The following is a 13909-nucleotide window of genomic DNA, read 5'->3' on the forward strand; positions in this document are numbered from 1 at the left end:
GCTCTATGTAGCTCTTCTCTGAGGCAGGATTAATTCATCTGCAGCTGCAGCCTGATACCGCCAAGATACAAATTCTTGGGTGAACTTATATGATTTTTTTTTTGTCACGCTGAGTAAACTTCATCTTTTTGAAGCATGGAACTTGAGCTGATTCTGAACAGCTCAAGCAGGAGTGCAGCGAATTTTATTATCCTCATCGCTTAGTTTACATTCACCTCAGGACGGCCTCTTCCAGTTTAAGTATCTATGTCTTGCACCAGCTGCATGCCACACTATCCTAAGAAATCTCTTAATCTTACCTAGGGAGATTATAATCAGTTATCTCCTGCTATATTTTTCTTGGGGTGAAATTCGTTTTGTTGCGATACAATGTACAAGCTGTTTCCTGCCCTGGTGCTCGGGTTATCTGGAATGAAATGCTTGAGAAATCGGTCTCTGATCTCACCTTGAGTAGACGAAATTAACTTGGGCTTGGGCACTCTTTGGCCACAGATGCCCTTGTGCCAATAAAATCCATCAGTCATTCTGTTGCCCTAAGATACCATTGGTGATTCATTCTCTGCATCGTACGCCCTGGCCAGGTCCATTTTCTTTTAATTTCTTCTGGAATATTGACAACTTACCTGTTCATCCCTGTTTTGGTTTCACTCTGTCAGTTATGCTATAAATAATTATAATCAATTTATTGAAAACATATTTTGGGCTAAATGACGTCAAGTTTTCAACTCTGCACAATGATATATATGGTTGGTCTTGTATGTCTTTACTAGTGTGCTAATGTTTCTTTTGTGCTCACTGTCTAAACAACCTTATTTTTCTATCATACCCTAAGTCCTTCTGTACCTATCTTCCTTCCCCCTGGCTCTTTCTCTTTCAAGTCATTTCTCCTCTTTCCTTTATACCGGCCATTGGTCACAAGGCTGCTGTGGGAATGACAGCCAGCACTGGGCACTTTTTTTTTTTTTTTCATGGGACCTGCACTGCTACTATTAACACTAATAGCACTGTATCAGTATTTTTGTGATACTGCATTTTTTGTTATTTATGAAGTAGTTGGCTAAGGCAATGGTAGAAGTGTTGGATATCACAATACATCATGCATATATCTTGCATGCAATATATCAGTGTGTTCACTATTACACTATGCTCTATTTCAGTTCAGTTTTTTGGCTATAGTTATTTTGTGCTTCTTTCCTAGTTTAGTCCACTCAGACTGAAACTTTGCTTTCTGTGTCGCAGGTAGAATCTACAATGAATGCTGCTCTGTATCTTGTAAGCAGGAGGCAAGTGTTAAATGAAGCCATGAACTTTTCTTGGAATTGAAAAGCCTTTGCCGTAGTGTGCGCTGAACCTCGAGTGGGAAGAGGAAAATGTCATGTCTTGGATTTCTGCAGAGGTGAGCCATTGCGGTGAATCTACCAGTGCAAAAGACAGGGACGAGAAAGGAGACGAGACAGGCGCTGACTCACGACTAAAGTTTATTGACGTGAACAGGGAATATATAAAAAGCCAAGCAACACTATAAACCAAAGCCATTACGCAGCCAAGTTAGAACCCCTACCCTCTTGTGCTCCTGTGGTCTTACATTCATACACCTTCCAGTTGCACCTACGTAAACCAGACCACAAGGTAATAGTATCTGATACCACATTCATTTTACTGTAGGTGGTGTGATGTTACTGTGAACTACTGTTCAGTGAACTCCAGTGAAACATGAATAAGGGCCACTCAACTCCTCTGAATATATGAATGTGCACTGAGCTGATGCACAAATGTAGATACACTGTGCATATATCATTGAGGACGCAAGCAAGCGTAACGTAGAACAAGCAACAAATTTTTTGTTTCTTGTCATTAGCTTTGCCTTGCAACTGTTTCTAGCATAGGAGCTGAAATAAAATGTGCACACAGCAGCAAGGTTGACATGCAGCTGCAATCAGAATATGATTTGCAACGCAATGCTGACGTCAAAATGGCAAAAGCGACCAAAGCGGACTGGTTTCATAAGGTAATAATGTATGCTATGCCTGTGCTGCCTAACCTTGCCTACCACTGTTGCTGGCTGATATCGGCGTCTCGGCCTTTTAGCGAGTGGGCCGGGTTGCATGTATGGCACTGCGCTTTACACTAAACTGCTCCTAAAGTCTTTCGTAGCCACTGAGTAGGATAAATTTTCATATGCAGGAAATTACTAGACAAGTACCTCGCAGCAAAGGGGCATAATTTTGTCTCATTGTGTTGATGCTTTGCATAGCTGCTGTGATTGAGGGGTCGAATTGCAGGCTAGGGCAGCTAAATTTCAGTTTAGGTGAAAGGAAAAAACGTTCCTGGGCTGGGTGATGTCGGCACTCATTAGAAGAATTCCAACTTGTAGAAACTAGTCCCGAGGCCTCCACTGAGTGTCCCTCGTAGCTGACACCTTTGGGGTGCTACAAATTAAAAATTGGAGAAGCTGTGTTCCGAAAAGTCGGAAGCCAAAAGCATATAATTACTTATGCAGCTTCTTAGACGGTCATTGGATATAGTCTAGCATGTGCCGTATATACCCACCTAATGAACCCACTCTCATAATGAAACCCGCCCTCCAGTTTCATCCGCCAGAATCTACTTTTTTTTTTTTTTCAGCCTCTAGCTTTTTGTAGCGAAGTCCTCTTTTTGCGCCCTCGGCATTGCAAACCTTGGCAGCGTGCCAAGATGCTGCCCCCCTTCCCCATGTCGCATGCCCTCATTCTGCCCACTTGTATGTTTGCACATGTACGCTTGCTCAGTAAGTGTATTATATGGGCACAATTTGTCGAAAGTTTCAACCTGGTAGCCGGGAAATCATGTTTTCTGGGAACGCATTAACCAGGAAAAATATAACGTCTTGCTTTGGAACATTTTTAATGTCCGCGATTTTAAGCGTATTAACCGGGAAATCGTATGAACTGGGAACATATCAACAATTCAGTGTGTTCATTAGCATTGGCGTTGACAGTGTTTCTAGATGAGGATGCTTTTGAGGAAAGGAAGGGTGAATAACTGGCTCTCTGGATAGCCCTGGCTCCCTAGCGCCCTGGACGGAGTCTGCGTTTACATCACGTTTCACGTTGCTCCGTCCTGTGACGTCATAACAGTGCACAGAGTTTGAATTGGAGGGCGGGAACAAATTTTTGAACTTCAAATCCAAATTTCTTTGAAATAAATGCATCTTTCGCTCCCGGACGAGTGGCAAGAAAGCTATGATATGCCGAACTATCATATTTTCCTAACCAAAAGAAAAAAAGAATGAGTGTTCTCCTCACTGTCCCTTTAAGGGAGGAAGAGGGTCATAGAAAAAAATTTTATTAATGAAGTCAAAATTATGAAATCTTTAGGGAACATGTATTTTTGTGTGGTGATTCCAAATATGGAATTTAATTTCATGTGCAACAATTTCTTGAGCACTTATGCAGTATGTTATGTAACTTTTTGAAAAGAGCTTTCAATAAATCCTGCTGCAGGGAACTTGCTAGAATGCATGTCACTGGTTTCTTTTGACATTGATCTATGCAATAAACCTAAGATTATCATCCTGTCTGTCATAAAAGTTGAGTTATAGAATTTTGAAGTTGTTGCTTCAGAAACAGGAAGACAAATATTTCTTCCCATTTGTGAAGTATGAAGTTCAATACCCTGTAACTCAACTTCTGTGATAGGCAGGATAATAATTTTACCCTTGATGCATAGCTTGTTGTCAAGACCAGCGGACGGGATGCATTCTAGCAAGTTCTTTGCAGCAAAATATTGTTAAAGCTCTCCGCAAAAAGTTACATGACATATTGCATCAAGTGCACAAGGCCTTGTTGTACATTAAATTTAATTCCATATTTGGAATCGGCACACAAAAATACATCTTCCCTGAAGACTTCATAATTGTGACTTCATTAATAAATATTTTTTTTCTAAGACCAGCTTCTCCCCTTAATAGAATATATTTGCTCTGAGTTGTCAAGAACCGGTTATTCCATATGCTTATGGCAACTCTGTATGAATGGTTGCACTTTTGGAGCTCACTGGCAGCACAAGATATTGGTGGTTGGGTCCAAAAATTCGCCTGCTTTTTGTCTGCAGCTTTGCCATCCATGCAACTTTTTAATGGCTTCTTGCAGCTTTTGCTATATTAGTGAAACAAAATGTTCTTGAAAGCATTGGATGAAGGCTGTGTTGGCAGAGGTACAAGGCCTGTAGGGACATTTTTTATTGGAACAGCCCACTCACCCGGCTCATAGGAACTCTCCCAGTTAGGAAGTCGTGAAATGATACAGCAGAACTACGCTGTTTTTCATGAGGCCACGAGGAAAATTATACCAGCCAGGCAAAGTAGCCAAACAATGTGTGTGGATAAGATTGTGAGTGTTGTATGCGACTTTTTTTTATTATTCCTTGTAAGCGCAATATGCTTCTGGAATTTACAAGCCTTGCAGCTGCTAAGCTTTAAGGGGAGACACTGGTCTTAAAACGAAAATTTTTATTATTGGAGATATTGTAATGAAATTAGGTATCCATATGTATTTCTTCCTCCTATTTTCATAAATGTAATTAGTTTTCAACTTATCTCAATTAGTTTTCTACTTATGGAAAATAACTGAAGCCTAATTAGGTAATTTCTTACGGGTCATTAAGACACTTTCCCTCAACATTTTTTGGTTCCGATTAAAATGTAGCCGTAGCCAAAGAGGTTCCTTGCGGAGCTATGCTATTTATGTTGTTATTAAGATACATCATCATATAAAAATGTTCAGTTATGTCGATGCATCACAATTCTGGAATATAATTAGCTGGTATTATTGTTCACAAAATTTGATATGTTCAACTTAGCCACATAAATATAGCATAGCTCCACAGTTCAATTCTTTCTGAATTCAATGGTGTAAAGCTCATTAAAATTGCACCACAAAAACATAATGAAAAGTTCCGTAACTCTAGTGACATTGGCAAAAAAAATGAAGCTGAGAATATCGCAATTAAAGTTTTGACGCTGACTACAGAAAATTCTGGGAGGAATCTTGAACAACGGATTTTATTTAGATGTTCCCTATCTGTTTCCCTAGAAAGCAAAACAAAAAGTGTCTTATTCCATCCAAGGAAGCATTAATAAAAAAATGTCGAAGGTGTAAGCGTAATGAAGTTGTAAAAAAAATGATTCTTATGAAGTTATCGGTACATTTTTTTTTTTTAAGGGCAATGGAGTGCAGGGCTAGGGTGTTGAGCTCTAAAGACAATATTTTGAATCCTGAACACTGTTTTTTGAGAGACCTAGCAGTCCAGAGCCAAGCAGATCTGAGCCACCCTGGCAAGCAGATGGGTGATCCTGAAAAGGACCGTTGGGTGCGACGCTCGACACGTCTCCTACTCTGTCTCTGAGAAGAACCCCCTGGACGTTAGGTAGCATGCTGTCCTGTGCTGCTGTAGAACGTCTTCATAGCAGTCCAGGACTGTAATCTTCAGTTGCTCCCGTTTTGTGCCGCCCTGTCAGTCTCTCTTTCGTATTAGCGCTCTTTAGCTGAGCTCCATTTGCCTTGCGCAAATGCAGGGCGCCTTTTCCTAGAATTCGGCGAAAAAGGCAGCCACCAGCAGCATAGCCCAGACTTGCAGTGATGGATTCATTAGTTGCCCTCCTTCCTTGGTTGTAGAGGGCAACAGCCTCAGCAGCAGCCGGCTTCACACTTTCCAAGAAGCATTTCCATTCTTTGAAGCTTGCATGCAAACGAGAGAGTGTAGGCTCTCACTCACCTTCTGAGTCTTTCCTTCGCTGCATCGTGCCAACAGGTTCTCATCGCTGAGCTTTGCAAACACTGGCTCCAGAGCAGCCCCAACACGAGCCGGGAGGGCACTCTTTTGTGCAGGTGGAAGTTCACCATTGGCCAAGGCTCTGTTGAGCTTCCACCAAGAGTCAGCACCCTCAGGGCCCTTGGAGTGGTTCGGGACATCATTTGTAGAGGTCATGTGCAAGAGTGTAGCTTCCACTGCCTTCTTCACGCCTGGAACGTCTTGACTGTTGCTCCTCAGGGCATGGCCGTAGTAGTTGGTGATCTTCTTGATCTTTTCCTGCGGCAGCTTGCCTCTTCCGCCCAGAGATTCACCTTGAGCCTTCTTTCTATGAACCAGGTTCTGCAGAGCAGTCCGCATTCGCTTATGAACATGGTTGATGCAATCCTTCTTGTCAGTCTTTATGAGTCCGTACACTTTTGCTTCTGACAAAGCATAAAAAGTCCGGCTGTCTCCAACAGAGAGGACGGTCGTGTAGCGCAGACCATACTTGGCCAGAGATCTTTAAAACATGGTCAGCGCATTCTCCACTTCCATGCGACCAGAGTTACAGTCGATGTTTCGCTGGTACTCGTGGTGGCGAGCCAGTCACTGTAGCCTTCATCTTGTGGCTATGGTACCAAGGCACATCTGAGACAAAAGTTCGGGTAAACAATGTGGTCTTTTGCCTGTGTACAGCTCAACAGTGCAGCCACACTGATGTGAGAGCTACGACCTCGGGTCATCCACAAACCATCAAATATAACGTCAGTGTTCCCAATTCTACTCAAGAAGTCTCTATAGAGGTCCTTGATGACTGCCACACTGGCAGCTTCACTTGCGGTCGCTGTGCTCTCGCAGGCTTTCACAAAGTTTTCAGGTGTCCCTGAAAGGTCTTGTGGTGCAGACCTCGGTGTGACAGGTTCATACAGGCACAAACGTCTGCAAGGGCAGTCAAGCCTTTGCCTATCGTCTGTATTCCCTTCATGCCCTCATGTTGACATCGAAGGAGTGATGCTGGTAGTTCCACTTACTTGTTGGGTGGAAAATTGCTTCCTCTCCAAGTGCAGCTACCGCAGACGAGCTGGTGCTTTACAGCTAAGCCATACTCCTTGTCTGTTGCCTTGCTCAAAGTCAGACTTCCTGCGCCGCAGGTTCCGCGCTTCGGTTGCGCAATAAAGTTGTTTATAACTTTCATGTCCACAATCACAAACTCGGTACCAGTATCATCGGTCTGGCACTCCGCGCTGGCGCCAAAAAGTTCAAACTTGCGCTGGGTCGCTAAGTTTTCCTGCAGAGGGGACTTCGTGTTCGCCGATCACTCAACAAACTGCGCCTGCTCCGCCGCAGAGTAGTATGTGGCATCAACACGAACTGTACCGTAATCCGGGAATCAATTCGTGCTGGAACTCGGTCCTGCAGTGTCGTCAGCGAGCAGCGTGGTTGATGTTCCAGACAGATCCAGCGAGTCCGGCACCGGCTCTAGCGAAGGTCCCGACAGCGCACTTGTGGCCGATGCTGTACCATGCCCTTTTCTTACGGCTTCCAAAAGCTCGTTGCATGCACGGTTTAAGTCGGTTGTCTCCCGTCATCTTGATCGCATGGGAAAAATCCCAGCACAAAGCAGAAACATGGCGCATCAAGAAAAAACAAGCGCAAACGCAGACGCACATGAAGCGGCAGTGACGCTGGTGAGCGCAAAAGCGAAAGAAAAAAAAAATGACGCGCCGGTTACTCCAGCCAATGGCAGGTGCGAAAAGCGCGCCATGCGCGAGCCAATCAGCGACCCGGAAACGGTCTTCGGAAAGCCAGCCAGGGCAGTCATTTTGCTTGAGCGACGCCATTTTGAGACATCGCAAATTGTGCGCAACGAAAACAGCTTCAAACCAAGCCCAAGATGGCGGCCATCGGCCGTCTGCAGCGTCCGCGGCATGCGTGGGAAGTTCAAACAAATTTCGCCTTTTTGGGGACATTTCGTGGCTGCCGTGGCATATTGAAAGCATATTTTATCGCATTTCCCGACCAAATTTACCGTTAATAATTTGAGAATAGGTGCTTGAAGGGTCAAACATTCCGAAAATGAGTTTTGCTCAAAATCGATTGTTTGACCATTTTTGACTGTTCTAAGACATGCATCTCCCCTTAAGTCTAATAAAATTAGAATGTAATCTGACTCACTAGTAGATCACGATCACGTTTATTTCGTAGTGAAAAGTTTGTGCAACAGCTATGGCCCATTTGTCAGTACTGTATCTGCAAGCTTTGTTGACAGTTTTTTGGTGTTCATTTTTCGTTTTGAACAGCGGTGTGGCCACGGGGACACTCCGGCACCCCTGGCTATCGGGAAACTCCAGAGCAAGGTTGCCGAACTGGAGGCAAAGCTGAGAGGTGCGGTATCTAGCATAGGGTGGGGAAGCGGAAACTTCTTGTTTGCTAGAACGCTGGTGACAAGGCGACCTGGTGTCATTTTGATACAGTGTTGTAACACCTAGAATAGAGCAGTGGAATGCCTGTGGCCATTTCAAAAGTCTCTCGTGACCACCGTAAGAAAGGCTAGTTTTAGAGGTTGTTTGACCACTGTGTGTTACGGCGCTGGCACATTTACAGAGAGGCAGGATGGCAGCCAGCAAGCTTCTATTCCGAGCACCCCATGAGAGCGCACTCTCTGGACCGCAGCAACCACGAGATGGACTGCCTGAGAAACGACAGTGTTCAACCACGGGGTCAGGTGGGTGGTCCTTCCTAATAATCGAAAAAAAAAAATGGTATAATATATATCATATGTTATGTAAAGTGCATGGTCTGTTGCTTGAGTAGAAATATGTGTTCGGCTAATGGTTGACTCTTGATCTCGGTGGCCCTGACTAACGTCCCTTTATGGAGAAGGTAGTGACATTCTCCGTTTCCTGCTGGCTTCCTTCTAATACCTCCATGCCCATCATTGCGTGAGAGCGTCGCTGAAAGGGTCAAAACTTGTTGGTGCACTTGCAAAATTCCAAAGCTTTGCCATTGTTTTGCCATTTATTGGCCGGGCAGGAGTTTCCTGCTTGAACTGTCTGCACCCGGTGGTGGTTCCTGCCCGACCTGCCTTAGCTTGATTGTGGTCTCTTCGCCACCAGAAAATCGCCTCTTCTGATAGAATGTTTTCAGTGCTTTCCCTTCGACATAACTGCAGCGTGAAAAAAAAGACAAACGCAATGGAAGGAAAACACTGACGACACGGACAATCGCTGCACTCACAACTGTTTTATTTTGCCAATACATGCAAAATATAAAGGTTCCGCTGTGCATGCACTCACATAATACAGAAGAAAAGGAGACGTGCCAATGACAACATAGCTCTTCTTAGCTCGTGCCTCAGTTCCAATACCATCGGCGTTGATGCCATCTGGGGTGCACGCCATGGCAATATGCCAGGATGCTGCGCCAGTAACAGCATGGTGTGTTTATATTTTGACGAGAGCGCCAGCGGCAATGGCTCACTTGGCAAGCTTGGCAACGTGCCAGGACACTGCTGTGGCCGGCTGCCGACAGGGTATGTGTTGTAAGAAAGCCGGCGAGACTGAGAGGAAGAGACATGGGGCATGAGGTAGCACGTGTCAGAGTACATGCACTCGAACACCGGAGGAGAACCTGGTAGTTTAGGCCAGAATATCACAAAAGTTTTTACTTTCACCCCACAGCTAATGCTAAAACATTCGCGGTGGACACATGTAACTGTCCTCTGAGTTTTTTTTTTTATGTAGAATGTTGTCCCACTCGTTTGGTAACCTCTTCTGTGCAATTGGTCATTAAATCGGCTATGGTGCAGCTGTGTCTCGTGCATACGCTGATGTTATGATCCTTTCCTAACCAAGGAAGAAATTGGTTGGGTTTTAACATAGTTAAGGGGGGAGACTACCCTTAAACACCAACTTTTTGTTTCTTGAGATATCTGAATGAAATATTCAGGGTAGGCGAAGAGCACGACCATTGAAGAACTACCAAGTTTCATGGAGCTGTGGGCACTGGTCCGAAGCTACAGGAGTACAGCAGCCGACGTATAATTCGGACTCTAATAATTCGCACTTGTAGATATTTCGGACCTCGTTGAGGCACCGTCAGTCTCCCCATAGAAGCGCATACATATTCACAACGGATATTTCGGATCTAAAAAGTCCGAAAGTTCGATTTTTCGGACTAATTTCAGTCGCCTGCGGGCAAAGTCGGCCATCTTTTCGGCGGCGCAAAAGGCGCTATCTTAGATGAGGTGGATTTATGCTGCAGTTGGCTTGGCTTGACACACTTTCGGTACCTCATTGTTGCCAGTAGAAGTCCTGCGATCTCCGACACTTGGAGGTGGCAGCCGGATTGTCATCGCCGCCAACTTGCTTTTGTCGCCGACGTTGTCGCGGGCAGTTATCGCTTGTCCCATACGTTGAAAATTCGTTGTTGGGAAGGAAATTGTGCAGGAGCTATCTCACATCTCGGTAGGAAAGGATAAAAAGAGGGACTGAGAGAAGAAAGGAAAAAAAAGATCTGCCGTAATGGAGGGCTCCGGAATAATTTCGACTACCTGGGGAACTTTAACGTGCACTGACATCACACAGGACATGGGCGCCTTTGCGTTTCGCCTCCATCGAAACGCGCCCATCGCGGTCGGGTTCCAACCCGGGTTCTCCGGAGCAGTAGCCGAGCGCCCTAACCACAGAGCCACCGTGGCGGGTCTCATACGTTCGCCGTTTCGTCACTTGGGTTTCTCTGACCGTGTTGACCGAGTGGCGCTCAGTCCTCACAAAGTTACATCTGTTCGCCGTTTTGTGATTGCGTCCGGCGGTTCCGCCGCTTTGAAAGAAAAGTGCCTTATCTTCGCGTGTGTTGAACAAGCGGTGTGGTGCACACTCAGATTGTGGACAGCATGTACCCGCTGTGTCCGTCAAACAAGCGTGGCAAGTATTCCAACTAAATGCGGTGACCTTGCTGTCTAGCGTGTACAGTGAAAGCACAACCTTGGCGCAAATACAGGCGCAAATCGTCGCCAACAAGAGAAATTTTCCGCATGGTAACATCAGTGACATTTTAAAGCAGATTTTTTTCAATAAAGTGATTTTTTTGTACTTCACGGATTTTTCGGACTGTTCGATTATTTGGACCATTTTTGAGGTTCCTTCGAGTCCGAAAAATCGGTCGGCGACTGTATATCAAAGTGGTTCACATAGGTCGCTTATTCCAGGCCTGGAGAATTTGAAAATGGGTTTGGCTCTGTGAAATTCGTTATGGTCATTCCTGGATAGGTGCCCCAGGGCAAGACAGAGCCTTTTTCTAAATTTCGTTGCTGGAAAAGTCAAGCCCAGCACTGAATTTAGTGTCAATAAACTAGATCTTCATTAGGCATATTTAAATTGCTTACGACAAATTCCAGAAGCAATAACTTGAAAAAGCGGGCTTGTCTTGTTCTCAGAAATGTATTCAGGTACGGAATAAAAAAAGCCTTATGAAAATCCGATAAGCGGTTCCCGAGCAGCAGCCAGAATGAGCAGCCCCGCCAGGCAAAAAATACATCCTGAGAAAACAGCCTCAAAGGTTGCGAGAACACAAGCTTTCTTGTTTCTTGTGATATCTGAATGAAATTTTCAGAGTAGACTAAAAACACAAACATTTGAAGAAATACCAAGGTTCATGAAGCTGTGCACACTGGTTCTCAAGTTACAGGAGCATATCAAAATGGTTCACATAGGTCTATTTCTCCAGGCCTGGAGAATTTGAAAACAGTGCTGTCACTGTGAAATTCATTGGGGTTATCCTAGTTAGGTACCGGAGGTCAAAACAAGGCCCTTTTGATGAATTTCCTTGCTGAAAAATTTAAGCATAGCACTGAATTTAGTGTCATTAATTAGACCTCATTAGCCAATATTAATTGCTTATGACAGATTCCATACGCAATAATCTGAATAAACGAGCTTGACCTGCCCTCTGAAATTTATTTAGGTACGGAATAAAAAAAAAAACCCCATGGAAAATCCGGTAAGTGGCTCCCGAGATGCAGCCAGAATCTCGATCTTCTCGGACGTCAGGAAATGTTTCCAAGTGAACGGCGTGTGCGATGCATTCTCATGCCTCGGGGTAGATGCGAGACAGGAGCTGGAGGTCGCAGTCCTGAGTTTGATGCGTTCGGTACGCAAGGCATGCCCGAAGCAACGCATTCTTGCACCGGTGAAGATGCTGGTACGTCGCTGGAAGCGGCAACGCAATCGCTGTCTAGTAGCGATGTAGAAGAAGTTACGCGGCTGGAAGCATCGACAGTCCTTGTTGGCGGCACGCTTTTCCGAAAGAACACAGTTCATACCACGCTTCCGGGCACTGAACGCGTGTAGCGTCTTTAGCTTTGTTAGACGCATCTTGAGTGACTGCGCAATAGTCAACAGTCTGCAGGAAACTGGTCGGACGGCACGGCGAGATATCGCAAAGACGGTGGCAGCGGCGATCACAATGAGAAAAGCAGAGAGCCAAGGCTGGTGGGGCGACGCGCTGGCCTCCGCTGGAGGGGACCGCCGCGTCAGCGTGCGCAGCAGCCAATAGCAGGCGCGTGATCCCCCGCGTTCTCAAGGAGCGCGCCCTTCGCCCAATCGCAGTCTCGCATTTCAAAGGCGGGAAACTCGAAAGGCGCTTTTAGGCCCCCAATCACAAACGAGTAGCGCTTCCACCACGCCGCCGCTGCCGTTGTCGAAGGCAGGCAAAAAGAGAGCAAGAATTCACAAACAGAACAAGACCAAGGTGGCGGCTCTTGGTTCACTGGCTGAGCAACAGCGTACGCACACAGTTGGGGTATTTTCTGCACTCTCGCAGCTCAGCGGCGAGGCGTTAAGCGCTGGAGGATGCCGAACAGTGTTGGTCATGTGCCAGTGTAGTGAAGTCGGTCCCGCTTGGCCACTGTGCGGACACGGCTTCTTAGATATTTAATTTGAAGTACTTTCACGACAAATTAGTCGTTCATATTTGCAGAAAAGGTAGTTAATGGCACATACTACCGCAATATGCACTTTTCCAAAAATCGGCTTTTTCACGATTTTTCGATTTTCAAGGGCCGCATCCCCCCCTTAAGCGCTGGAGGATGCCGAACAGTGTTGGTCAGGCACCAGTGTAGTGAAGACAGTCCCACTTTGGCCAGTGTGTGGTCACTGTGCCACATGCGCTAAACTTGGGCTTTAAAAAATTAGGATGCGGCATTCGCTAATGTGAGCGACTAGTTCTTCTAAGCTAATGCTTTGGTCAGCATCAAGGGCAACAATGAGTCACTCAAGAGTGTTCACACAAGGGCTTTAGCTTTGTCTTGACATGACTGAAATGTAGCAGACCATATTTGAGATTTGATGCTGTGCTCACTGCCGGGGCCTTCTCCCAACTTTACTTGTTAGGGTGCTTCTACCATGCTGAGATCAGCAAGAGGCACTGTGCCCTTGGAGAGAGCAGGAGGATTGGGTTGGGTGAGGCATTTTTTCTTAATTTTGGTGCTTGGCAGACAACAAAAATAAACTGACTTTCTCATCTAAAATTTTTACAGCGCTGAACTGGGGATGTCAGTGCCACATATATTTGGTGTAGCACTAAAGAACTTCTTCATGGCATTACAGCTTACCATCTAGCATTGGCAGTACGCATGTTGATTTAATGCTCGCTGCTTGTTAGTGACGTTAGGCCTGACATATGGTCGTTATGCTAACAATTGCCAAAATGTTCATTTTCATCTGCTTGGTTCTAAAATTCACTCGCATCTGCTGCTAATGCGTAAGGCTTGCTGCATTAGTGCTGCCACTCCTTCAGGTCGATGCACAAGTTGTTTTTCGCTGTCATTGTTTGGAGGTAGACTTTTTTTTTTTAGTATTAAGCACTATTACAATGGGTAAACCCCGAACAACATTTCTTTTGTCCTGTGGTTTATAAACTTCGCCTCACTGCTATGGAGAGGTTATGTCTCGCACTCATTATGTTTCGGCCACGTGGCTTAGTACAGTCATTCCTGGATGTAAATCTGAGTTGAAGGGGGCTGGAGGTTAGTTAGAATTTAGTGCGGGCCTTTTTAAGTGTAGCGGAGCTAAATTTTGGTGTTTTATGGCCAGATAAACAAGGAAGGCATGCAGCATTAGCTGTAGCTTTCTCATGC

General features: G+C 45.3%; 1 protein-coding gene across 1 annotated transcript in view; it reads left to right on the top strand.

Moving 5' to 3' along the window:
• The first annotated feature begins 8121 nt into the window (after positions 1-8121).
• The window catches only part of LOC144114586 (uncharacterized), a 96408-nt gene continuing 90620 nt past the window's right edge, over positions 8122-13909 (top strand). The window contains exons 1-3 of the mRNA XM_077648422.1: positions 8122-8157; positions 8377-8497; positions 9078-9269. Of these exons, the coding sequence (XP_077504548.1) occupies positions 8420-8497; positions 9078-9269 (270 nt within the window). The 5' untranslated portion in view covers positions 8122-8157; positions 8377-8419. The remainder of the gene's footprint in view (positions 8158-8376; positions 8498-9077; positions 9270-13909) is intronic.

This window comes from Amblyomma americanum, chromosome 1 (assembly GCF_052857255.1).
Source record: "Amblyomma americanum isolate KBUSLIRL-KWMA chromosome 1, ASM5285725v1, whole genome shotgun sequence".
Lineage (NCBI taxonomy): Eukaryota > Metazoa > Arthropoda > Arachnida > Ixodida > Ixodidae > Amblyomma > Amblyomma americanum.